General features: G+C 38.4%; 1 protein-coding gene and 1 long non-coding RNA gene across 7 annotated transcripts in view; one reads left to right on the top strand and one right to left on the bottom strand.

The window, feature by feature from the left end:
* TET1 (tet methylcytosine dioxygenase 1) overlaps positions 1 to 5081 on the top strand; it is a 124579-nt gene extending 119498 nt beyond the window's left edge. For all 4 annotated transcript variants that reach the window (XM_039481019.1, XM_039481020.1, XM_039481022.1 and 1 more), the window contains one exon: positions 2738 to 5081. In XM_039481019.1, the coding sequence (XP_039336953.1) occupies positions 2738 to 3879 (1142 nt within the window). In that variant the 3' untranslated portion in view covers positions 3880 to 5081. The remainder of the gene's footprint in view (positions 1 to 2737) is intronic.
* A 1415-nt stretch (positions 5082 to 6496) lies between these two features.
* LOC120369469 lies at positions 6497 to 25415 on the bottom strand. Of its 3 annotated transcripts, none has more exons than XR_005583173.1 (6): positions 25217 to 25415; positions 24787 to 24868; positions 17855 to 18133; positions 17161 to 17254; positions 6964 to 7024; positions 6497 to 6756 (listed from the first exon to the last, which is right to left on the bottom strand). It is a non-coding gene; the product is annotated as an uncharacterized LOC120369469 (long non-coding RNA). The 3 variants fall into 3 exon arrangements; XR_005583175.1 differs by having other exon boundaries at positions 17161 to 17251; XR_005583174.1 differs by having other exon boundaries at positions 17855 to 17972.
* Positions 25416 to 26058: the final 643 nt, after the last annotated feature.

Genomic DNA, 26058 nt, shown 5'->3' with positions numbered 1-26058 from the left:
CAATCAGATAAAATTTGCATATATTTTTTTTTAATATTGTGGTAGCAGGAGCAGATTGAGTGAACTTTGTTAAGCACATACTTTGCTCTGCTGAGACCCTAAATTATTGTTGTTGGTTTTTATGCTGATGAGGAAGAGCTTTTTTCAACCCTCAGGCCACAGGCACCGGCTTCCAACTTTCCCTAGGAGTGCTCAACCCCCACTCAGCCCCAGGTCCCATCCCCAATCCACCCCTTCCCGCAAACCCCAACCCCACCTCTTCCCGCTCAGTTCTGTCCCCTCCCCTGAGCACACCCCATCCCCACTTCTCCCCCTCCCTCCCAGTGCCTCCTGCGAAACAGCAGATCCGCAGCAGGCAGGAGGCACTGGGAGGGAGGGGGAGGAGTAGATAGGTGGGTCCGCCAGCGGTGCTAAGCACTCGCTAATTTTTTTCTATGGGTGCTCCAGCCTTGTAGCACCCATAGAAGTTGGCGCCTATGTCTCAGGCCATGTTTGGATGCTGCTTTGAGCAGGTACAGCATGCATGCAGCATTGATATATAGTGACTGGCTCTGGGGAGTCCTTTGTGGATGACTGAGTATTAAATGAGGTTTTCTCCTCTCTGACCCCTGCAAATACCTTACACCTCCTGATCTGAGTACCTCTATAATTTAAAAACTTTTGTGCTTGGGAAAAATGCCCATTTTCACAGATCTTGAAATCATATATGCACAGAATAAGTACAAGAAAGGTAGAGATACTGCAAACTTCCTCACATAGTCCTGCTAATGTGCCTGTGTTCTGTTCTGGATGAATCACTTCTAAAGATAAAGGATTATTCATAACCATTCACTCCTTGGACTTTGCTCAGTCCATATGTGTCACCAAACTGCCATCAGATGGTACTGACTTTGTGGTCTCTATTAGGTTGGAGCAGAATTGAACCAGTAATTTAAAGATGAAAAGCTCTGTAGCTAAGCTTTTCAGCTGGTTCCTATATGCCAATAAAAATGGGTCCCAAACTGTGAGACCAAAACAGGGCAAAATGCTGGACAACTCCAGTAGTCCAGTTTCTGTTTGGAGAGAGAAGGTCCCTGGAAACTACATATACACTTAGTAATTTCTGTGTCTCTAATAGTTTTGAATTAACTTTTCAGGCTCCTTTGTAATATTTTTTTCTTCCAGTCATAACCATCTCTTGTCTCTTTTGTTTTGGTTTTATTTTCAGAAGAGTTTGTAGCTCCACATATTACAAGATCTACAAAAAAATATGTTTTTGTGTTTCTCTGCTTGAATATGGATATTCTCTAGGTGGAAAATATTAACTTCTACCACTATGTCAAATGTAGTCTCAACATTCACAGTTGCCTTTTCAACTGGAGTTCACTGCCAGGTGACTAAGAATATATACTAGTAACCACCAAGCAATGTCAAATTCTTTCCAGCAACTGGGAATTTAATTGTGATTCTTCTGTCTTTACTAAGCTTAAATGTATTTGTGTTTCTCTCTTGATTTTATGGTATGTACCCACCATGTCACTCAGATTCCATTTTAATTACTAGGCTAAACATACTGTGTTACATTTTTAGGAAGGTGTCTGTATTGTTTTTAAGTAAATGACTAATGTTTTATTTTGTATTTCATTGAGGGGGTCTTTAAAAGAAAAGAACTATAAGATTTTTAATACTCAGAAATGTCAATCTAGATAAGTAACCTCCATAAATTAGATCACCTGTGTACTAATTGGATTATGTGTTGACTTCACCTCAGTTTCCTTTTCTTTCATTTTAGTTAGGCATATATGTATCACCATCAACTAAAGGGAATAATACTTCTGTAGTTAGTATTCATTAGACAGATACTAGAGCTTCCATATATTTATGGGGCACAGAAGAAACTTATTGAGAACCTATCTTTTACGAAAATGTTCAAGAATTCTCTATGGCATGCCAATTTGTCAGCAAGGCAGCCATTAAACAATTCCAGGTCCTGATCCAAAGCCCATCAAAGCTAATGGGAGTCTTTCCTATGACTTTAGCTCAAACTCTTATTTATTACAAGAACAAGCCATTTGAGGAGGGCATCGCATGAAAGTGCACAATTTGCAACAGGTCAAGAAAGACTAGCTATGACTAAAGAACAGACACAAATTGAGCCCAGTATGTTTGGAACCACGTTAGTCTTTGGCAAACAAACAGAAGACAGAGCCAAATCAGTTGTTGCCACTCTGCAAAAGTGGATTTACCTGGATCATATCTTCAGCTAAATCCATTGAACTGTGTGAATAATAATCTGCTATTTAATTAAGCAGTTCTTGTAATAGAGGAAAGTTTTTGTGTTAAATTGGAAACAAGCTAAAATAAACATGTTCTTGGATCATAATTTGGGGTAAAACAGTCACTGAATTATGATAGTTCTACATATGGCGCTTATTCGATACAAGAATATTTTGCAGAGTAATGAATAAAATAATTTAGGCAAGATCTTTATGCACATTTTCTGTTTTATACACCGGCACTGACCAGTCTACAATGAAGTGATTAAGACTCTAATTCAGCAAATACTCATGCATGCCTTAAAGTCATACAAATAGTCCCATAAATTTGATCATTTTGAAAAAATGCAGTCACTGTCCATATCTTCCAAATTATAGAACAAGTGGGAAACATCACTGTAATAGCTATATTTTGAATAACTGAACAAGGAAAAGATACTTACATTTTGGTATACATTTTTTTTTTTATTTTTTTTTTTTAGGGAACAAAACAGATGCTTTGCAACCTGGAATAAAAATGGAGACTTCAGATCATCTTTATGCCCTGAAACATACTTCAAATGCTACTAAAAGTTGCTCTGTATTAAAACAATATACTGCTTCCTCCCCTTTTAAGGTGGATAGTTTACATCCTTATTCGTCATTAACACATAAGCCTAGCATAACAGCAGTGACTGATATTCAACAAGATTTTTCAGTTCCCTACGGGTATTTTGAATGCAGTAGTAAGCAACCTCATGTCACACCTTATATTAAATGTAAGAATTTTGATGTGTCAGTTAAAGATTATACTGGAATTTTGCTGAATGAAAAGAGGAATGGTGTGCCACCAATTCTTCCAGATATTAGTGTTTCAGACCACCCAACCCTTAAAGACCCCCTGCACAGTATACTTGAACACCAACCAGACAACAAGCAAAATTGTCAACTTCAATTAGAAAATGCTCCTTCGCAGTCGATCAACCCTTGTGATATGTCAGTACCATTAAACTCTCCGGCAAAGGATGTAACCAGAAATGAAGCTAACACATCTCATAAATGTCTAGTCGAAAAAGGTGGCTCCCATCAAGAACAGATTTGTGATTCCAAAGCTAGTGATGAAAAGCAAAAAAATGTGCTGGCAGAAGCAATGGATTCTGAAGAAAAAGCTGAGGAAATGTGGTCAGACAGTGAGCACAATTTTTTGGACAATGATATTGGTGGTGTTGCTGTGGCACCTTCTCACGGTTCTATCTTAATTGAATGTGCAAGACGTGAACTCCATGCCACAACACCCATTAAGAAACCAAACCGCAGTCATCCCACACGAATCTCTTTAGTCTTCTACCAACACAAAAATTTAAATGAGCCAAAACATGGATTAGCAATGTGGGAAGCAAAGATGGCTGAGAGAGCAAAAGAGAAGGAAAAAGAAGCAGAAAGATTAGGGACTGAAAATAGTGAACTAAAATCTAGCAGCAGGAAAACCAAGCAGAGCAGTGAAACCAGAGAGATTTTCTATGAAGAAAATGAGTTCAACCAAATTCCATCACGCAGAGCATTAACAGTAACTCAAGATAATGTAATAACAGTGTCTTCTTATGCCCTCACTCGAGTTGCAGGGCCCTATAACCATTGGGCATAGGTTTTAGTAGCTGATGCCTTGCCTTGGTGCAGTGTTATACAGTATTTCTTTAAGGTGCTGTTAAAGAACAGAGTCATGTGTAGTTTACTATTTGTTCATCTCAACCATTTTAAGGCTGAGGTAAAAATGGGGATTTATCTTAAACTGTGACTTTATATTTTAACATTTGGTGGTGCTTGAGCACATTTTAAGCAAAAAAAATTGTATAGTTTTAATATGTTATAAAAGAAGATTTTGGTTAGGTTATTAACCTTGATTGAATCATTCAGTTTATTACCTTTAGGAAATTATATTTTGGTGCTTTAAATCAAATCTGTTTACTACAGAACAAGTCATTTATAGGGATTTTAACAGATTCACATTTTATGATGTAAAATCAAGTTATACAGTGATTGCTCTACACAGCTCTTGGTGCTTAACCACATCAAACAGTAAAAATAAGCTGAATTATTACTTCATGGTGCCATTGCTCCAACAACTTCCAATCATTGCTAAAAAGTCCAAATTACAGATAAACCTTTTAAGAGAACCAATGAAATTTTCTCTCTCTAGAGTTTTCATAATGTATAAAATGAAGTTATCACTAGTGATGGCTGGAAGTTGTTTGTAAGCTGTAAATATATATTTTAAAAGCACTTTCTATTTTTAAAATTAACTTGAACTAGTATAGTATAAGGATCATATTGTCTAAGGTTTGTGCATACTCTACAGAAGAAATCATTTTGATCTTGCTGTGTAGATTTCCATACTGTTACAATTGCAATATGTATGCTAATAACATATTTGATTGTTTTTAGACTTTCCCTTTTTCCGTTGAAGATTTTTATGTTACATATAAACAGAAGAGTAATAAAATGCAGAAACTTTTAATTATTTACAAATATGGAATGAAGAAACATCTTGTCAATGTGTGTTGCTATTGGGAATTAAATAATTAATTTTTTAAGACAGAAATTATTATGATTTATTTGAGCAATAAGCACATTAGTCTCACTCATCTAAAGCATTGCAAGTTATGTGACACAACCAAATGTTCCTAATGCCTCAGGAGTAGGATCGTTTTGGGATTTTAAAAAAAACAGTACCCCCTAGAGTTGCCTTACTCTGTTCAGAAAAAAAGTTATAAAAATGACAAATTAATTGTTAAAAAAGTAAGAAATTTTCAAATATCTAATGTTTAACAGCAATTTTTAGTTGATAATTCCCTTCCAGAATGTTCACTAGATAATAAGAATGCTTTTTCAGTTCAGTTTTTTTAGAAGCATGTTTTGTATCATTTTCAACAATGATTTATACATTTCATATGGAAACAGTTGTTAGTTCCAAACATTTGAATTTATGTTCTGCATTTCAGTTGGAAAATTGACACATCACCAAATGATTATGGTTACATTTTGCTAAATGAGGAAAAGTAGACACTCCATTCATAAATAATGTAGTATCCATCCCACTCTTCTTTCTCTGATTCTCCTCTCCTCCTCATTTCTGTTTTATAATTTATTTATTGAATCATCTAATCACCAGACAAAAAAGTTGTTTAAGTAAGGACCTTGTCCTGCAAGCCTTACTCACCTTCTCAGTCCAATTAAAATTAGTGGGACTACCCAAGTAAGGCCTACTCTTGTGCATAATGGTTGTGGGATGAGATCCTACGGATCAAGCTCTACCTTAATTTTACCTGTGAATCCTCACAGTTTACGTAACCCCATAGATGTAACTGAGGTTAGTATTTTCTATTGAGAACTTATACCAATAATATACTTGATAATACTATAATGCAGTGGTGCTGTAACAAAAATAATCTGAAATGTCTAGATCCACTTTATCTAATACCTAGACAAGGTGCTTTTTTCTTGAGAAGTTCTATAATTGTGATATTTACAGTTTTGGTACAATGAATATGTGAATTTTATTTTTTACACACAGTGCTAACTAGAACCCTGATCCTGAAAATATTTACACGTAGGAGCAGTTCCAATGATATTGGGCTAAATCTAAAATCCTTATGTAGACTGACTATTGAAATTAACAGGAATTTTGGTGGCATAAGGACAGGAGGATTGGACCCATTCTTTGTATTTTATCTAGCTCAAAGTAAAGTTTGTGAAAACCCCATATGCTGCAAATTTTAGTTTAAAGCCTGTTAGTCCAAGTACAGGATGTGAAGGGATTATAAATAATAAAAAAGTCAATATTATGCCATCATTTTGTACCAGCAGTTTTCTGCTTTTTGAATATGTAAAGTACAGTATACATTAAATCATTATGGTATTTTGTGTGCCTTAGATTTCCATTTTAAAACTTGTCTATTTTTTGTGAGGCTAAGATATAGTAAAAATTACAGCTGTATATACAGTAAGTAGTATTTTAAGTTGCTCCAGTTGCTCCAACAACATATTTGCTATCTGAGTACCCTTGTTTAGCATCATGGTCAATTTTCTAGCAGAAGGATTACTTTGTTACTAGTAAGCGTCACTGATAACACTGATAGATTTAGACACGTTAGCTTCACAATAATTTCACTATGCCATATGCATGTATAGTGCAGAATGAAGGAATTCTTTATTTCTCAGCAATTCTACTAAATACCATTTTTATTTCAAATGTGGTAGGAAAAGTTTCAGGACCGTTATTCTGCTGACAAGAAATTCAAGAAATATTAAAATGGCTGGAATTTCCATTTGAATCCTTCCAGACCTTTAGGCTTGTGTGTGATTAGGCAGTTCAAATGCTAAAAACAATTAACAGAGAAAACAGCAGCTTCCTCAAATAGCTGGAAAGCAGAAGAGGTGCATCTTAAATGGCATCTTTAAGTATGGTTGTCTTCTCAGTTGACTATCAGTAGAGACTCAGCAAGTCCAACAGGGAAATCCAGCCCTAATAGATTCATAATGGCAATGTTAAAAGAGAACAGTATGTCTTAACATAACAACAGATATTCATGTTATTAATTGATAGCTGAGAAAACCCTCAGGACTGCTTTATTAAGGTTATTGATACAGCTAAAATATACTGTTCAAACAAAATTATATTGTCTTTACAATGTATAATAAATTTTTAACATGACATTTTGGTAAATCATACCTAATAAGAAAATTAGCTGGCCAAGTTTTATTTCCTGATGTGGCGCTTGGCAGGTTGTGATCTGAAAAGCAAATATTTTCTAGTAAATATACTGCAGTATGAGAAATACATCTATTTACTGTATTTACAGCTGTGTGCTATTTATTGTAACATTTCAGAATATTTATCAGTCTTGTGCACACAGATCAATGTTGTATTGGGTAAGGTTGTACTTGCAACAATATTGTCTTCTTAAAAGTTACAAATTTTAGAAAGTGACTCTTTCACTTCCATCCCACACAACTGCTCTATGACTTCCTCTCACCCTCATAGACGCATAGACTTTAAGGTCAGAAAAGACCATCATGATCATCTAGTCTGACCTCCTGCACATTGCAGCAGCAGGATCCTTCCAGATTGGCCAGCCAGGTCAGGAACCACATCTGAAGACCAGGGGCGGCTCTAGGAATCCGGCCGTCCCAAGCAGGGCGGAACGCCACAGGGGGCGTGCTGCTGGGCGATGGTCCTGCGGCTCTGGGGGATCTCTCGCAGACGTGCCTGCAGAAGGTGCGCTGGTCCCGTGGCTCGGGTGGACCATCCGCAGGCATTCCTGCGGGAGGTCCACCCGAGCCACGGGACCAGCGAACCCTCCGCAGTCATGCCTGCGGGAGGTCAGCTGTCCCGCGGCTCCGCTGGACCTCCCGCAGGCATGACTGCGGAAGGTCCGCCGGAGCCGCCTGCCGGCAAAATGCCGCCCCACGCACGCGCTTGGTGCGCTGGGGTCTAGAGCCGGCCCTGCTGAAGACGAGACAGCTAGGAAAAACTGTATACTTCCCTTGATCTGTAACAAACTTATATTGATTTCAATAGGAGTTTATGCTCCTAGACAGACAGCACTATAGGGCTCCAAATATGTAACTCATAGTTGACAACAGTTTGTCTACCCCCCTCCCCTTTTATATCACCTCACAATATACCACCAAGGACTGTTGTGACACAACATAGCAACCTTTGATTTTCCAGTAGGAATATCCCTATACCCTCCCTCTAATAGGCCCTGCACCATCACACCACCTCATTTTGGAGGAAAGGAGTGATGCTCTCTAGAGAATATCATTCCCCCTGTTTGACTCTAAGGGGGCCACTGCTGCAATAGTACAATAGCTCCCATTGAAATTGTGAGTGTCACCACTGCAGTTCTCCTGCACATGCTGATCCAAGGAATGAGGTACCAAGCTGGGATCTGACATTTAGATAGTAGCAGAGAGTATGACTATAAGGCCATATCACCAGCTCACCTCAAATATTGTAATAATACTGTACAAAACTCATACAAAGACTAATTGCTCATAAGCTACAATTAAGATGTGATCATATCTTTCTGCAAATAATCCTAATTTTATAAATCAATGTTTTGCACTTACAGTGACCACCATTAGAACAAAGTCATGCTTAGTTACCAGAATGTGTCCCTATGCTTAAAATAGGAAATAACTCTAGTATCTGAAGTAACACGGTGGTCTGCAGCATGAGCTTTCGTGGGTGAATACAGATGCATAGTCTTGCATCTGAAGAAGTGGGTATTCACCCACGAAAGCTCATGCTGCAGAACGTCTGTTAGTCTATAAGGTGCCACAGGATTCTTTATTGCTTTTACAGATCCAGACTAACACGGCTACCCCTCTGATACGGTGTGGTAACTGTAGGTAAATGGCAACTTTTTAATGCTTACTAGTATACATAATACACAATTGTTTTCTCCTTTAAAAACCTTTCAAACACCATTACAGTATTATGCTAACTTTAGTGGGTCAAGTTTTACTCTCATTCACATCTGTGCAACCCCACTGCAGTTAGTGGAGCTCTGCAGATGCAAATGCAGTAGGATTTGGGCCAATATGTTAATATGCTTCTAGTTAAATGTAGAATTTTTAGGAAAGCTTGTTAACAAAATTGTATTTGCATTTTTATATTTAACAGGTAGGGCACAATCCTACCTTAAATTACACAGGGGAAGATCAATATGACTCTGTGTGAAATCAGCTACCTGGTCAGGCCAAGTAAAAAAATATGCTTTCTAATTTACAGGCTGCATAAATAGCTCATTTCTTCTCAAATTTGCACAGAAATACTTGTAGTATGGACACATACTCCCTCCCAATATTTGAAAAATTAATTTATATGCCATTTTCAGCCTATTTACATGTATCAACATTTGTGATATTCATGCAGTATTAAATGAATAGCTTCTCACATCCACTGTGGCAGTTAAAATAGCATTTCTTCAGTAGCGAGATCTTTGTGGCAGGTCTTTGCAGTAAAATTGTCGTCGTGTTTTATTTCTTACTATGGAAGAGTTGGCTGGCTAACCATAACACATTATGAAAGGCCTTGATCACGCGTTGTGAAATTATAGATGAGGAATAGGCTAATCACATATGGAAACTGTTTTTTAATTTAACCAAGTGGCTGTTCAACCAGTAACAGCTATAAGGCCACTTTATCATCAAAAAGTAAAGTGCAAAGAAAGACAATAATTGTGTTATGACATTCTGGCATTGCCTTGCAATCTCTGTGCCATAACAATTTCTGTTTGATAGGGATATGTCATCACATCATGTCACTGTGTACTGATGTATGTTAATTCCGTTCCTCCACTTCCTCTGGCGGAATCAATTTCTTCTCTATTCATCTGTACTGGCCTCTGGAAAAAGAGAGGTCACTCTTACTTACATCTGCCAGATTCATGTACCCTGGACAGAGATGTGAGCACTGCTATCATCGCTCACTCTGCCTCAGATCCAGATAGAGCAAGTGGAGGACTAATCAGATATATGAAGCCCCAAATAGTTATAAACCAGGCTCTGAAGAACTGCATGCAGCTTGTGAGCCCTGACTTGAGTTGCTCCTTAAGCTGTTTCTTGGTTGCTTAGGTAGTGTGTAGCCATATCACCACTGTTTATTTAGATATATCAAATTTCAAATACACAATCTTTTTTTAGTAGTTGTAAAACTATGGCACATTTATATCCATCTCTTCCTTTTTTAAATCTTATGTTAGAAGCATGGTCAGTGTAAAAAGTACTGAGATTCTGATTGCTCAGTATTTTTAGTGGAGTAGAAGTGAAACCACAGATCAGAGTTTTCTGGGATTACCTGATATTTTAGACAAATTGTCTTGAATTATATTGTTTATATGGTACTGATGTATGCTGCTGTAAAACTATATGAATGCTATTCTCCTGACACTCTGACAGACGAGAGACGTGTATCACTTGAGGCTATCCCAGGGACCAAAAAAATCTCTAATAATATTTAATTAGGCACAAGTATGTAGAAGATTAGGAATAGCCTCTAAATATTATGGGCCAGATTCTGATTTGTTACCCTCAGGTACATCCAGAGTAACTCTACTGAAGTCAGTGGAGTTACTCCATATATACGCAGGTGTTACTGAGATCAGACTCTGTCCTCTGTCTATGCTAGAGATTGCCTCTTTCCTTCTGTGAATGATTCAAAGTTAGTACTCACTTCATGTTAACTTTATCATTATATTAAAATATTTTAGATGTTTCAGAGGAGTTAGTAAAATGTTTCCGTTTGAGTGTAATATTTAAGTGTCATTTGTGTGCTGCTTTGTTTTCTAAATAATGGAGATAATTCTTAGTGTATACTGTATCTTCTCCCTCTAGGACATTTTATTTGCTAGCTTCAACCCTAGGCATTAACTTCTGTTCTGTATAGATGACACCGAACTCTACAATTTGCTCAGTTCATGCTTTGATTCCTTTGTAGCTCATCTGCTGTATTTACCCATTTTGTCTGTCAGTGCTTGGTGACCCTATACCCTTCTGCTGTTGAATGCTTTAAAGACTTATAATTTCCTGCATACAAGTCTTCTAATTCTCCTTAGCACAGACCTTTGCTCCCAAGGGTAGCAATGTAAGCATCAGCCGTGCTCCTGACTTTTGTTTTTTAATCTCGCCTCTCCCTTGGCTGTAAATCTGTTTATCTCCATCTCTGAAATGTTACAAGAATTTATTCATGTAACTCTTTCAAAATCTATATTCATGTCAATCATTTTCTGTCTTAACGCTGATAGTTCCCTTTTTTTATCATCCTGTTATAGCCTTACTCTTCCATGGAGTCCAGAATGCTGCAGTTAAATTACTTTTTCATGACAAGAAAGAGGGACATTTCAGTCCATCCCTTCACCTTCACTATCAATCTTCATATCCACTTGTAAACTGACCATTTATTTTTCAAAACTCTCCATAAACTTTTGGCACCCTACCTTTCTGACCCTCTATCCACATATAGCCAACAAAGTCCATTTTGCCCCCAGTCTCAGCTCTCCACAGCTGAAGATCATTCTTTGCTTGTACTGTTGTATCTCTGGCATTCTGTCCTTCCTTCTGTATGATTTACTCTGTTCAGATCTTAACATAACAGATAAGATTATGACTGTTCCTGCAAAGACCCACAAGCAGGAGATGGTGTTTCTTTGTGTCTTCTATTTGTCCCTGTGCAGGGATCAGCCATAGTCCCAGTGGGAAGTTCAAGGACTTCATAAAGTTAGTGCCACCACTGGCACTAGACTCTCCAAAGAGGAGTGGAGTTATGGATTTGCCTTTTCTTCCTCCCTCCACAGCAGCAAGCAGGGCTGATTTGGCTTCAGCAGGAAGGAGTTGAACATAAACTGCACTCTGTGAAAGGGTGTAGGGGTTCCAGTTTAGATGTGTGCGTCTCCACTCTGTTACAATTCTCTTTGGGACTCCTACTATTCCCCAGTCTTCTCTTACTCCCTCCATCCCAAATGGGCTGTAGCCATAAGCCACATTTTAGCCCAAATCTTCCCATTGTCTTTAGCCTACAAATGACACTAGATCCTACTCAGTACTACATACTTCAGTTCTTCCCCCACCATAGCTAATCTGCAAGAACACTTGCATGTTTATCACTTTTAATGTCAACTCTTTTCTTTTCTCTTACTGGATTTTCATCCATGTCATTTTTCCTTTTATGAGTTGCTGTGCCCAGCTTGAAAGTTTTCTCTCTTCTGCCTCTGTTAAGCATTTTATAACACTTTGTATGAAGGCTGCTATATCAAGATAAGTTGTACTGTTGTGTGATTCCGAACCAGCAGAGTTAATTCAAATGAAGTGAAATTGATGGTACAATGACACAGTGTTTATTGGTGTCTAATTCTAAAATGCTAAAAGCTCCCAATGATTTATTTGCAATGACTGCAGGATTGGGCCTTAAATTGTTTATATGTTGAGTCATACATCAATCACTGTTTCAGGTTGACAACATTTTTAAATGTGGCTATAGTATCACTCAACTGTTCTACCGACTTTGTGCACCGTTACAGCCTTCCACATAAAGTCAAAGGGCATAATACTGTTATAAATAGATGCCAAAATGTTCTGTGCATAGGAAGAACAACACAATTGACAATTAAGCTACATAGAGATGTCACATGCAGTAGACTGAATGTATTAAAAAATTGCTGTTGTAGCTTCACATTGGAATAGATGTCAATCATTTGACACTTTATTGATATCACAATTGTTGCCACAGAACATTTTAATACTGTACTGTGGAAGAATTTATGAATTGTTTGATAAACATTTTAGATGTCTTACTTGTTTCTTGTTATATACTATTATAATGCAAACTTTTTTTAAAAATATAAAAATAAAGGGCCTTTTTCTCATTTACGCTAAGGCCCTTTAACACCCCTCTGGGAGAACAAAATGGCATTAAAGTGGAAGTGAATGAAACTGACACATAGTAAGGTGTATTTACTCTAGCAGGGTGGTGTAAAGAAGTCTTAGTGTAACGGAGAATCAAGCCTCAAAGTTGACTGTGCAATCATCAGTGGATGATCTTCTTTACAATATCTCTGCTGCACACAATGGCCAGCGAGATCCAAATCTTTACGCTGGTGTTTAGTTTAGAGAAAATTAGAAATGTAGTTTAGAAAGATATTCTAATCTAGCTTCTTTTGTAGGATTTAGATATCCAACTGTAGGCTGACCTTCTTTCCCCACTTGCCTACAAAAAGAATGTGGTAAGGGATTTGTACCTCAAATTAGCGACCTGGCTATAGAACTGGTAGGATTGTGAATAATAATTGCAAATTTAGGCAATTTTTCCTCAAATAATTATTCACAACATTTTTATTATTATTATTAGACAGCTTTACTTGACCACTTGAAGCGGGGTTGTGAGAATTCACTCAGCTCCATTCTCTGCTGACATAAGATCCAGTGAGGTTTGTTATACTGTGTAATATTGCCACACTAGAGGGAAATGTGAGGCACAAAGCTAAAAGCCAAAGTTTTCTCACCACCCTACTTTTGGTGATATTAGACAGCAAAATCATTAGCCCAATCCTGCATGCCTGAGTCATGCAAAACTTCCATTGCTGCCAGTGTGAGTTTTGCATTAGCAAGTATTGAGCCTTATAATCCTATACTTTGTATTGGAATTATAAAATGATCTCCTACGAATAAGTAAATACTGGGGAGAAAAAAAATTTTGCTTTTCATTCTTACATGTCTAAACTGTGGTGATACTGTACATCACTATAACAGACTTCTTTTTACTTTTGTGACTGTCACTTTATAATTCTAGCAAAACACATGGCAACCTTTGCATTCTGAATGTTATAAGCCTCTAGTCCTCAAAATATCTCCCAAGATTAAAAAAATTATTACAAATCCAGAGAAGCAAACTGAATATTCCAATATAATATAATTAAAAGAAAAATCTGTTTAAATATTAACATTGGACATTTAATACTTTAACATTAAATTATTCTACTATTTCTTTGCTGAGTTTGGAAGGGGACAGTTCTTGGTAATGTCACAATATCATGGCATGTCATAAATGCTTTTTAAAAACTTGGCATTACCAGACACAACAACATTATTTTTTAAGGCTACAATGTTACATTCCGAGAATGCAGTTTGATTCTCTCCTGACTTTTATGAAAAAACTAAAAAGGTACAGTATGCCAAAGCAGAAAAATTGATTTTTGTTTGATCAATATATTCTGTATATTTCTTGATTTTCTTTATATGGAATGCATTTAATATTTATTTTGCAGCTTTGAACTTCTGTGTTTTGGGGATTTGGTGGTGGTGTTTTATTTTTTTGTTTTTTGGTGTTATCAACCTACTGTATTTAGACCTGAAAAAATGAAATAACTTTTGAAAGACAAAATACAATTTTCTTTTTAACATTAACATGTTTTTAGTTCCTAATGGAGAAAAAAAACAAAGAAAAAGCACTTCATTATGTCACAGTATGTACAGAAGAAAGTTAAAAAGTTACTTCATTTCTCATACATTTGGGACCCAATTCTCATCTAGTGTAAATCCACATAGTCCCACTGAAGTTAGTGGAGCTATGTGGATTTACATCAGTGAGGATCTGACCCTTGAAATCTTCTCTGCAGCAAAGGGAACTCTTACCAGCAGTACTTGAAGACTTGAGTTGTGACTGCATGTTACTTGAAAGACTTACTTAAACTATGTTTTTGGTGCAAGCAGTTGTTGTACACGATTTCATGTTTATGTAGCAAGATGCATTGAAATATTGATAATAGTGTTGAAACATACATGTAAAGATTGTTGTTGTGGAAATTGTCTGTTCTGTTATATTTTTCTTGTGTGTCTCATCTGTTTAGAACGTAAATTTTCATTTTTTTATCGTCCTAACTGAATAAGGCTAAATGAATACTGTAATTGAAAATATATTTTAAATCTTGTCATGAGTTTTTAAAAAAAGACTATTACAAATTGTATCATTCCTGATTACACAGAACTTTGTGGGTGGTTTTAAATAAATTTTATACTTCTATTTTGCACTCAGTAGTCTAATTTTTCTTTCCTATATTTACCAAATCGTTCTGTTTTGTAAATATGCATTTCAAAATAGCAATACTATTTTTGTGTTTCCAAACACAAATAAAAAGAGTAGATTCCTGATCATATGTGGCCTGATCCTGCTAAGGCAAAATGCATGTTGAAGTCATTTGAAGAGGACAGGGCTGCTACAGGCCCTCATCCCCTGCATCTTATTCCAGTATCAGGGCCATAGTATGTAATGTAGAACAAAATCTTACACCCATATAATTGAACTTATTGCTGAAACAAATAGTATTTAAAATTTACTTTTAAATAAAACTTTTTTTTTAATCAAGCAATAAATACTGATTCCATAGCTAGGAATATTTTGATATTGTAGCACATATGAGGATGCTAATAATCTTTCAGCCAAATATGCTGTGCCTTGGAGGCAGTTATGCTCACCAAAATCATGGTAGTCTCTGGATTCTGTACACTGAATACATCTTTTCTCTTTTATAATTCGTAAAATAAAAAAATCCTTTTCATCTTATTAAGGAAGGGGTTAAAAAAAAAAGTAGTTGTCATTAGTTTTCTTATAAAAGTACTGTCAGTTTTGTGAAGTAATTCCCCAACAACATTTTCAAATCTTATTATTAACACTTTTGGTTATATTTGGGTATTTATTTATGGTGAACACAAACTGACTGATTCACCCCTGCTGGAGTCCAGGAGTACAGTTTGATCCCATCTAACCCTATGGGCTAGCTGCACTGGAGGGGGGAATCAGCAAGTGGAATCAGTATCTCTCGGGATTCCTGGCCCTTCTCTCACCAATCCCTGCTTGTTTATTTGCAGGGCTGAGGTATCCAGTACAAAGCCCCGCAGCAACAGCAGTGGTCAAAAAATTTTAATTCTTGTTTTTCAGCAAAAAAGACAAAAAAAAGTTAGCCAACATTGTTGCAAAAAGTGTCCCACGGCAACTCTCAGGCTTGACGCTCTGCTCTCACTACTTCCATTAATACAGTACTACACAGAAAAATTCTGTTCAGCTGATCTGAGGAGACTGTGACCATTCAGGTTATTTTTCTCTCTTTTTTTTTTTTTTTTTTTTTTTGTTTTTTAATTACAAAAATTCAGTCCAAAAAGCTTGTATTTTCAAGTTCTTTCTGAAAACTGGAACCTCTAAAGTTAGGAAATTCTCCTGGTCTGAGGTTTCAATTACAGGAAGGCTCCTTGCCAATCTGGGCAGATACAGGCCTGTGGCTTTTTATAGTGATTGATCCACCAGCCTCACCCCCCACTTTTTCTCCACATCATACTTAACAACTCTTCCAACAGATACATATTTTCCACAGCCAAATATACACCTTATGTCAAAAGTTGGAGGCAGATTATTATCTGAATATGTAAAATTAATTTTCACATGTCAATATTGTAAAACATGTATGAAGGGTAATAGAATATTTATGTACCTTTAATTTTGTAGGGTCATAGAGCTTTAAATTGTAGTGTTCTTGTCACATATTTTGCATATGAGTTACATTAGTTATTGCAGCAACTCCATTTTTTTTATTTATTTATTTGTGGTAGGGGCTATCTTTCAGTGTTTAAAAGCATCCCAGTATCTGATAACTAGACTGAAGGAGCATGGTACTGCAGTTCAAATACTGTCTGTGATATCTTAATGATTTTTATGCTGGTCATAGATTTCCATTGAATACTGTTGGTTCATATTTTTGTAAATATCACTCCAGTGACTCCATTGTAGAACAATCTTTAGGATTATTCATTGAGGGTTAAATTCTGCGAAGTGCAAAGGGCACACAAAGTTCTACATGCATCTAAACTTGACTTACATCTTAAAATGGGAGTTAAGTAGTAGGCAGGGCTTTGCAGAGATCTCCTGCACTACAGTGAATTTTTAAACTCAGACCTGATTTTTTTTTAAACCACAAACAAAATTGTGCTTTAGCTAATGCTATTTTGGGTTAAGAATTGACATATGTGCTTTAACGTAAAAAAAAAAATTACTAAGGAAACCTGCTCTGTGTTTTGGATCCATGACACTGAAATAAATGTAAAAAAAAAAAAGTTTAAATCTAATCCCAGACATGACATTAGCTACTGGTTGAACAATGACCCTGTGTTTTCTGAAGGCGAATCTAAATCTCTTCACAATCTGATCTACTTTTCTGAATGATCATAATCCTGGTACAACTTCCTCTGCTTGTATAACAGACAAGTTACCCAAAATTCTTAACTAAAGCACTTCTTCCAAAGGGCAGAATCTGAACCTTCATCTCTGCTATATTTTGCTGCCCAGCTGCTCTCCTAACAAATGGGTAGTATTTCTCACCTGTGCCATTCAGAGGAGGTCCAAGGTTGCTTGTAGAGGCTGCAGGATGGAGTTTCACCTCTTCCATCTAGGCCACCAGAAATTTTGCCTCCTGCTGCAGAAGTTGGCTGTTAAGTTTCTTGTGACCATTTTGTTTTACAAGGTTAAGTTGTATCTTTTTTCATATAATAGCAACTTTGGTTCAGCTTCTAGCACTGCTGTCCCTCAGTTAGGGAAACTCTGTAGCACTAAGGGTATAGCCCTCTGGTTCCTCAGGTGCAGCCCACCTTCAGCAGGCTCCCTCTATGCCTCCATCACAGTAGTGGAAAAGCCCTGCAAGCACTGAGTCAGGTGACGGTCCAAGAGGTGTTACAGGCAGCTTTTCAGAAGCCACCAAGGATGATCTGTGTCCTGCTGCTCCAAGCCCCAACTCTCACTCTGCCAGGGCATAAGACTTTGAGTTGGACTGTACAGCAGATCCTCGACACTCCCACCACACTGTGGTCATGAGACATCTCAACCAGGAGCATGAGGATTCTCAAGAAGAGGAGAACCCCCCACTGCCTGCTCAGGTGTAAGTCTTCCAAACGGCAGAGATTCCAGGTCTCTAAAAAGGCAAAAGCAAGCATCCCCTTTGCCAGGAAATCATTTGCATTGTTAATGGGCAAGTGATTTTAAATTCACAGTTTATACTTTTTCTCCTTTGCCCTCCTACCTTGAGGAAGTGTTTGCTGGGGTATTTTTCCTGAACAGAAGCTCTCACTGTGCTCTCTCCCTGCAGCATGTTTGGGCGTGAGGAGAAGCCTGTTATTTCAATGAAGCCAGCCATCCAGCTACAGCAAAATAGGAAATGGGCTTGTCTGGCTTTCAGCCCTGCAGATCCTTGCTCTGCCAGGGAAGGAGACCCGGAATGCAGACAGCTGCAGAATACGAATTGTGCCACTCTGCTTCTCAGCCAACACACACTTGATCTTCCAGGGAAAGCAGCTCAGACCTGAAAGGTGGGGAGGGGTCTCCTTTCATAAGCTGGCCAGAATAGAGGCACATAGGGACTCCATTCCCCATGCATCTGTGTTATCATGGGATTACAGATGAGTAAGTGAAAAAGCCTTTCCCAGGTTCAAAATGGCTCCTGATTTACCAAGTAAAGCCCCATGAAGAACCAGGTTTCTCCTAAAGTATTCAAATGTGTGCTGGCTTGGGGAAGAGGGCAGACAACCTCCCAGGGTCCAGGGACCTCCTAGTGAGCTATTCCCACAATCAGGGTATTTGTCCTAGTACCCTCCCTTAACTGTCTCTTGTGAATAGCCGATGGGCAGTACCAAACACACACCAACCCTGACCAAAAACCCCTCAAACAAATCCCAAAACACTGTTGACTCTCCGAAGACAGGAAGACAGTGGCTTGCATTAAATTTATTAATTTTCATAATAATAAATAACTTTCCTCTCAGACAAAATTAGAAACAGCATTTCCCATACTCTCCTCCTTTGAGGACAAAATGAAGTCTTCTGATTAAAACCAAATGTTAAACTAAAATGTTACATAAAAACAAAGACATATTCATAAGTTTGTGAACCAATATTTGGCTCAGCAGAACCTGTCCTAGTGAAAGGCACAGACACACCTTCAGAAGGGGACTTCCTACCAAAAGATCCCATAAACTGTCAAAGTGAGGACATGACATTGACATTTCAAAGCCATTGAGACCAAACATATTTTCTATACATAGTAAAGAAAATCTCTGTGGTGGCAGGTGGCTTTAATAGAACGAGCATGCATAGGCAAGCCAGCATGCTCGGCTGTATGAAAGCCAACTTTCCGTGGCTTTCATACAGCTGGCAGGGGAGCCTCCAGACGTGTCAGTCACAGGGAGCCTCCAGACATATGTGTGTGAAGTGAAGGGTTTGGGCAGAGAAAGGGGTTTTTAGTGATTGTCTTGCTGCTTTGTGACCTACAGTCCCACTACTGCAGAGCAGAGATGTCTCCAGGCAGCATTGCTCCTGTCCTACAATATAATTCTGTCCTGTTTCCACATAATGGGCTTTAAATAACTAGCTGAAACATGTTAAATTTCAATTCCTTGCTTTTTTAAAGAAATCCATCACTTTTTTTATTCCATTGTTATGGGGATTTTTTTTATTCAAGACTTTATCATTTCAGCTCATTCATATTATTAATCAGAGCGTTTGTGAGGATTTGCTCCATAGCTGAGGCAACAGCTGGTCCAAATATTAATTGAACCTAGCAGGGCTGTATGCAAAAATCTGTACTTTGACTGTACTTGCACTGCTTCTGTCTGTACTGCAGCTTCCCTTGTGAAGAGAGGTTTTCATTGCCCAGAATAAGAGCCTTCTCCTCTATAGCGTAGCCAACATTTTGAGCAGCCTTCCTCTATTGCCTCATTCTCCTTCAAACTCTCTCTCTCACTCACTTTTCATCTAATTTAAAAATTCATCCAGAACCATATGTTGTCCATTCCTTTTAACTTTTTTGTCTACTAACATATTTATGTTAACTTTTGGGCTGAGTCATCCCTGTTGTCATTCCATGGAAGTCAGTGGCTGAACTAGGCAATTACTGCAATAGTTAATTCTGTGAAACATTATGGGAATACAGTTTGTGTGAACAATGGTATATAAAATGAAGTCATACAGTATACTACTTGGAAGATTACTTTGTGGGTCGTAGGTCTAATTTGGAAATCGTTGTGTGAAGCTTTTAAAGCTTGTCCCAGTGAGAATGTGTTAATTATTTGTACTTCCTCCGGCATTCATTATATTTATTAAAGGTAAGCATACCTTGGCCACTTGGTTCTACCACCTGTAGGAACTTTGCCAACTCAGGTAACTTGAGCTTTGTTATATCTGGGTGAATATTACATAATTGTTAGGCAAGTGAGCTTTTCTTATGGTTTGCCGCAAGTCCTAGTCCATTTACCTTTTAACAAGAATTGTAGAGAAGGCTGATTGTGCACTAATATATGCATCTAGTTAAGGATTGCATCTGAATGGCATAAACTAGAGCAGAATGCAGCCATCCTCATTTTTAATACCGAGTTCTTATCTGGGGAAGCTGCGAGTACCAGCTGGCAATGCAATCTGCTACATCAAGATGGATCACCATGAAACTCTCAGTCTCACTGAGTGTAACAGAGTGACTCTCCCCTTAAGGTAGTGAGGACTGGTTGTCAGTCCAACACCTGTTTATGGTTGAAGGGCCTGGGACCAGGAGCCTTGTGGAGTGGGTGGGGCAAGGCTCCCATCTCTCCCAGCCAATCAGGACAAAGAAGCCTTCTTTGGGGAAGAAGGCTGTATATATACACACACTGTCTCTTCCCTCAGAATGGAGGAGGAGATGAAAAACAGGTAGAGTGTGAGCAGACTTTTGCATCCTTAAAACTGAAGTTATGAAATCTCAAAGAATATATAATTTTGTAGCCATTACAACAGCTGAATTGGCAGGAGTAATATTAGCATTCAAATGGATAAGGGACATATAGCCTAGCTGCACCTGTTTATCTTTTCAGATTCTCCATCAGCTATCCTGGCAATTAAAGGGGGTACCTCAGAAAGCAGGCATGATCCAAAACATTAAATATTGTTTTTGACAGTAGCGTAGTAGGCTTCAACATGAACAAAATACTAGCCTGGATTACAGCACACACACTGGGATACCTGGCAATGAAATGGCAGATAAAGAAGCAGAAAAATATTTTAAAATGGAGAATTTGATATAAAGATTCCTTTGAGTAAGGGGGAATTTAAGAGCTTAGTTTTTAAAAGGATTTTAAAAGGAATGGCAAGAATTGTGGATCAAGGAGAAAAGAGGAAGAAGATTCTATGAAGTGTGCCCTAAAGAGAGGATAATGCACTACTCCAGAGTTAGGAAAGGATCGGTGAAGTACTTGTATTTATACTGTTAATTGGTCACTGTGGTTTGAACAATACTTTTTATTGATCAGAGACACAAAGATGGGCTATGTAACACATGTAAGGTTAAAGAAGCAGTTGAACCCAGGAAAGAAAGGCTCTGAAGAATTCAGATGCTTTAAGGTGACAGAATATACTATGAGGGGTATAGTGAGAGTATTGGGAAAGTGGGGTAACATTAAAAAAGCTCTACTTTTAGAGCCGGGTAAGAGCATAGTTGTATAAACATACCGGGAATATTGTAGGTGGCAGTTAGATTCAGTAGATGAGTCTGCTTCACAGTAACACATAAAAAGAATGGAGGAGACAGCAGTAGACCTCTTAGCCTAGGGAGGTAAGGGAAAGAATGATAGAGGCAGCTGCTGAAAGAGTTCCTGGAGGAAGCTGCTAGAGGAGGTGCTGAGAGTTCAGAAATACAAGCCACAAGGAATTACAATCATACAACCCATGTAGGGTTGCCAACTTTCTATTGGCACAAAACCAAATACCCTAGCCCTGCTCCCTCTGTGGCCCCTCCCCCTCCCCAAGACTTCCTGTGTAATCTGATCTTGTTTAATAATCTGTGGCCCCTGAAGCCAAGCGGTGATGCTGTGCAACCTGTGGCCCCTGAAGCCAAAGGGAGGCCAGGATTGAGAAACACAGGACCCAAGGAAAGAGGGCTGGGCAATCCCTGAACCCAAGAGAAGAGACTACAGGCCAGAGAGCCTTTATTTCAAGTTTATTTGAACTTGCTAAAGCTGAACCCCAGCAGGGAATTTTTGTCTTTAACTCTGGACTGTGCCCTGCAAGAAGAGAAACTGAAGCAGGGTGCTACAGAGACATATTTGGCTAGCAGGAGGCAGTACAGGGCAGGCTCACCCTTTTACATTGTCACACCTTGTACATGATACAGATGAAGGCAGTTGTGAGTTGCATTGTAAAACATTGTGGGCTGTGGTTCAGCCATCTGGCAGATAGTCTGACTTTCATAGAATATCAGGGTTGGAAAGGACCTCAGAAAGTCATCTAGTCCCACCCCCTGCTCAAAGGGGGACCAATCTCCAACTATTTTTTTGCCCCAGATCCCTAAACGGCCCTGTCACGGATTGAGCTCACAACCCTTGGTTTAGCAGGCCACTGCTCAAACCTCTGAGCTATCCCTCCCCAAAAGGATCCCTCTCTTCTCCTATCCATACACTTCTAATTTCAATTTAAAGAAAAAAGTTACAAGAATAGGCTAGATTACATGATTAGATCACACAGGAAGTCTGGGACTGAGTCAGAAACTGAACCCTGGTCTCTGGAGTCTAATCCAGGGCCCTATCCACTACATCAGCATCTGGCAACCTTTGACACGTGGCCCATTAGGGAAATCCACTGATGGGCCAGGATGGTTTGTTTTCCTGCAGCGTCCACAAGTTCGGCTGATCGCAGCTCCCACTAAAGCAATATGGTTTGGCGCATAGGATGCATACATGTGTGAAGACACTGGAATAGAAAGTTTTAGAAATGGCTTCCTAATGTTTACAGATATAATATACAAAATTATTACTATTGTTGTAATTTGTACTTGTTTTTGAAGTTTGTTTTTAAAAATAGCCATGTTTTTTACTTATGTAATGAGGGACATGGAAGAATGAGATAAATGCTTTATGGCCCCCTTAAAATACAGTGGGGCAATGCGAGAGGGCTCTTGCAGGGACTGTGATGTGTGTGTGCTCCTGTGTTGGGAGATGTAACTGGGAAGGATGCAGCCTGCAAGAAGCAGCTAGGAAAAGTCAGAATTCAAAGAACAAATAAAGTTGCCCTTTAAAAACAAAGCATGGCCAGCATCAACAGAAATCAAAAGGAACAGGGCAACCTAAAGGGATTATAAATAAATATCACACACTATTTTGGAAAAAGGAGAATTTAAACATCTCACAATTGCCAAACAAAACAAAGTGTCAAAGTAAAATTAATTAGCCACTCAAACTGAACAGAACATTGCAGCAATTGTTAATCAGCACTTTAAATGCTCTTCTGATCAAAATTAGTGGGAGGCAGTTTATCCATACTAGTCATGCAAATTATCCATCCCCAAAAGGACAGATGCAAAGGTGTAGCCAGAGACACAGTCTAAACTGTGAATGGGGAAACCCAAATAAATGCTCTGACATAAGCAAATTCCAAGTTAAGGCAGCAAACTCCATTTTTAGCTTACTCCATTTTGAGACTCTATGGCAGATCATTACATGTAACCTAGTTTCACAGCTCTTAAAAATAAAAGGATAATGTTAAGGGGTTAAACCTCAACAGAGCTGTTGTGATCTTCAGCTCTAATTTTAGATATCTGTGAGCAACAGCCCCACCTAAAACAAAAAGAGCATATAATCTCCCCCAGTAAATTGGATTTGGTGGGGGAAGAGAGAGCGAGAGCTCTACAAGGCATTATCTGTATGGGTGGGACAGAGACAACACAGAAGCAAAGGGAGAAAGCCAGTCAGAAAGCCTAGAAGCACAGTAAGGAGGCCTTGAGTTAAAACCTAGGAGGAAAAGCTTTTTTGGTACAGAACGTTGGCTGAAAAGGTAGGTTTGAAACAACAAAAAGAGGAACTGTCACGTGCTATTTGATTCCTACTGTGTTCAGAAAAACAGGACTTTGTATATTCCTTGTAGATACAGGGCTGGCTCCAGGAACCAGAGGAGGAAGCATGTGACCGGGGCGGCACATGCTAAGGGGCAGCATTCCATCCATTCTTGGGGCAACACAGTCTGGGCGGCTTTTTTTTTTTTTTTTGCTTGGGGGGCGGCAAAAATGGTAGAGACGGCCCTGTGTAGATCAATCAGGCTGCATAGAAGAAAATATCTGACTCCCTTGTCGGTTTCTGTTCCCAACTGGAACACCTGCTGCACCCTGATTTTAGATTAGCCACTCAAGTAAAAAGGTCTAACAGTAATTTTACATATAATGAGTTACAATACCTAAGCATAACAAGGTTGAGTTAACTCTGATTTTTTTTTCCTTGTATCTGTGGCTTCAAGCCAGACAAGACACACTTTTGTAAAATATTTAATATAATTCCATGTACCAAAATGTTTAACAATGGGTGTTTCATGCATTAAGGGAATATAAAGCTTCAGTATATTATGCAATTTCAAGAAAAGCCTCAGATAAAAACTGTTGTGCAAGAACATTTGTACAGCAGATTGCATACTATTCCTGTTCTTTATGATTCAAGTGTAAAGGAAAAAATACTTGCCTTAACTTTGATGAAACTCAGGTTTTCCTGGCACTGTAAGATAGCTGGAAATGTATTTGAATCTGAATTTTTTTTCCTGATTTTTTGAAAAAGGTGCATTAATAAACCTATCAATGGCTACAGAGGACAGGTTCCAGTAATAACACCTACATAGCTAAGGAATAGCACAGAAATGTAACTCCATGTTTTTTTATTTGGGTTACACATCATAAGTACAGTGAAATAACTACCTCCTTGTGGCATAGCCAATAGAGCTAGCTTAGCCTTTTATTTTACCCAAGGAACGTACAGGCTTGTATCCTGTAAGACACTCGCTTAAGCAGGTTAGTATAATGATGCAGGCCTAAGACCCTTAGCACAGATAAAATGGCCTGACAGTTACCCTAGATTTTGGGAAACTGGGAATAGCTTGCTTAAGAGGAGAGTAAGTACGTAACAATACCAGGCAACCCACTGACCCTTCAGCTTTTCATTGTGATTATCTACCACTGACCTTTGGGCATTGGGGTCTAGACCATCGGACTCATTTGCATGCCAGGGACAGAGCTGGTCCTTTGTCTCTAACCTCCAGATCCCTACGGAAGAGTGTGAGTATATGAGCATATGCAAGGAATGTTTATGTGATTTTTGGAGCTTTCTTGTCTTTACTGATTGTGTTAATAAAAGTGGCTAAGGCTTTGCTTTGCCATACACCCTGGGATTCGCAACAGGTTATTGAACTAATTTGTTTTAATTCTGTTGTGTCTGATTCTGGAACTAGAACCCTCCTCATTGAATTGGTACCAGTTGGTAACCAATACAATAATTTACCATCAAAGAATCAGGCTACAGTGGTTAGAAAAATGTCTTGCACATCATGGAAGAAAAGGTCCTAAAATTAAAGCATTTTTTATCACTGTTAATCTTCATGGCCACAGCCTCACCTGTTAATGTGAAACCATTGATTTCAGTGTTTTGGCAATGAATTTTTTAGATTGCCAAAATTATGCTCACTAGAACAGGGACATTTTGTCCCAAAATGTTGATTGTCTGAAAATCAGAGCTGGTTTGGGTTTTGCTCAACAAAAACTAAGCCTCCTCAATCCATCTCATATGCGCATGGTTTCATTGCTGGCAGAGCTGTAGCTGAGGTACCTTGGAATATTCTTATTCTAGATCTCTATTACCATAGCAAGGTAATTAGGTAAACATGGACTTTTTCCATGGCGACCACTATACACTAGTCATAGCAGAAGTGTTCTGCTATATTATAGCTCCCATACAGTGGAGTTCTACAGTCTCTCTGACAGGAGCTGCCTTTCTGAAGAGTAACTGCAAAACAGTTTGTGCTTGAACAGGAATTAGGCATGCTTGCCCTTGGCACATATGCTCATGCTTCATATCTTGCCCTTATAAAAAAATCTGGCCCTTGTTGTCAGTTTAAAAAGAAGGATAATACATTACGCTGCTTCCTTGTGTTGCCTAATGCCTGGAAAACAGGCCCTCATGTTTCAGTAATGTATAGCACAACTTGTGTCAAAAGGCACTGTCAACTGTTTTATTATTTCTAGCTGAAATCCCAGAGGTCCACTTAGACTGTAAGACCCTCATGACAGTTGTAACAGATACAGACATTTCCTGCAATATCCTTAGGAGACCTTACTGAATTAAGTTTAAGTGTCTTTGGGGAGATCTGTTATATTAAGTGAATTGTTTATGTATTCTTGTTGGCCAGGATTGTATGTAACCTCTCAAGGGGGTGAGATGTGAGACCAGGGGGTTCAAA

This window comes from Mauremys reevesii, linkage group 7, assembly GCF_016161935.1.
Source record: "Mauremys reevesii isolate NIE-2019 linkage group 7, ASM1616193v1, whole genome shotgun sequence".
Taxonomy (NCBI): Eukaryota; Metazoa; Chordata; order Testudines; family Geoemydidae; genus Mauremys; species Mauremys reevesii.
Note: the sequence above shows the minus strand (reverse complement) of the source record. Positions and strands in the feature narration are given on the sequence as shown.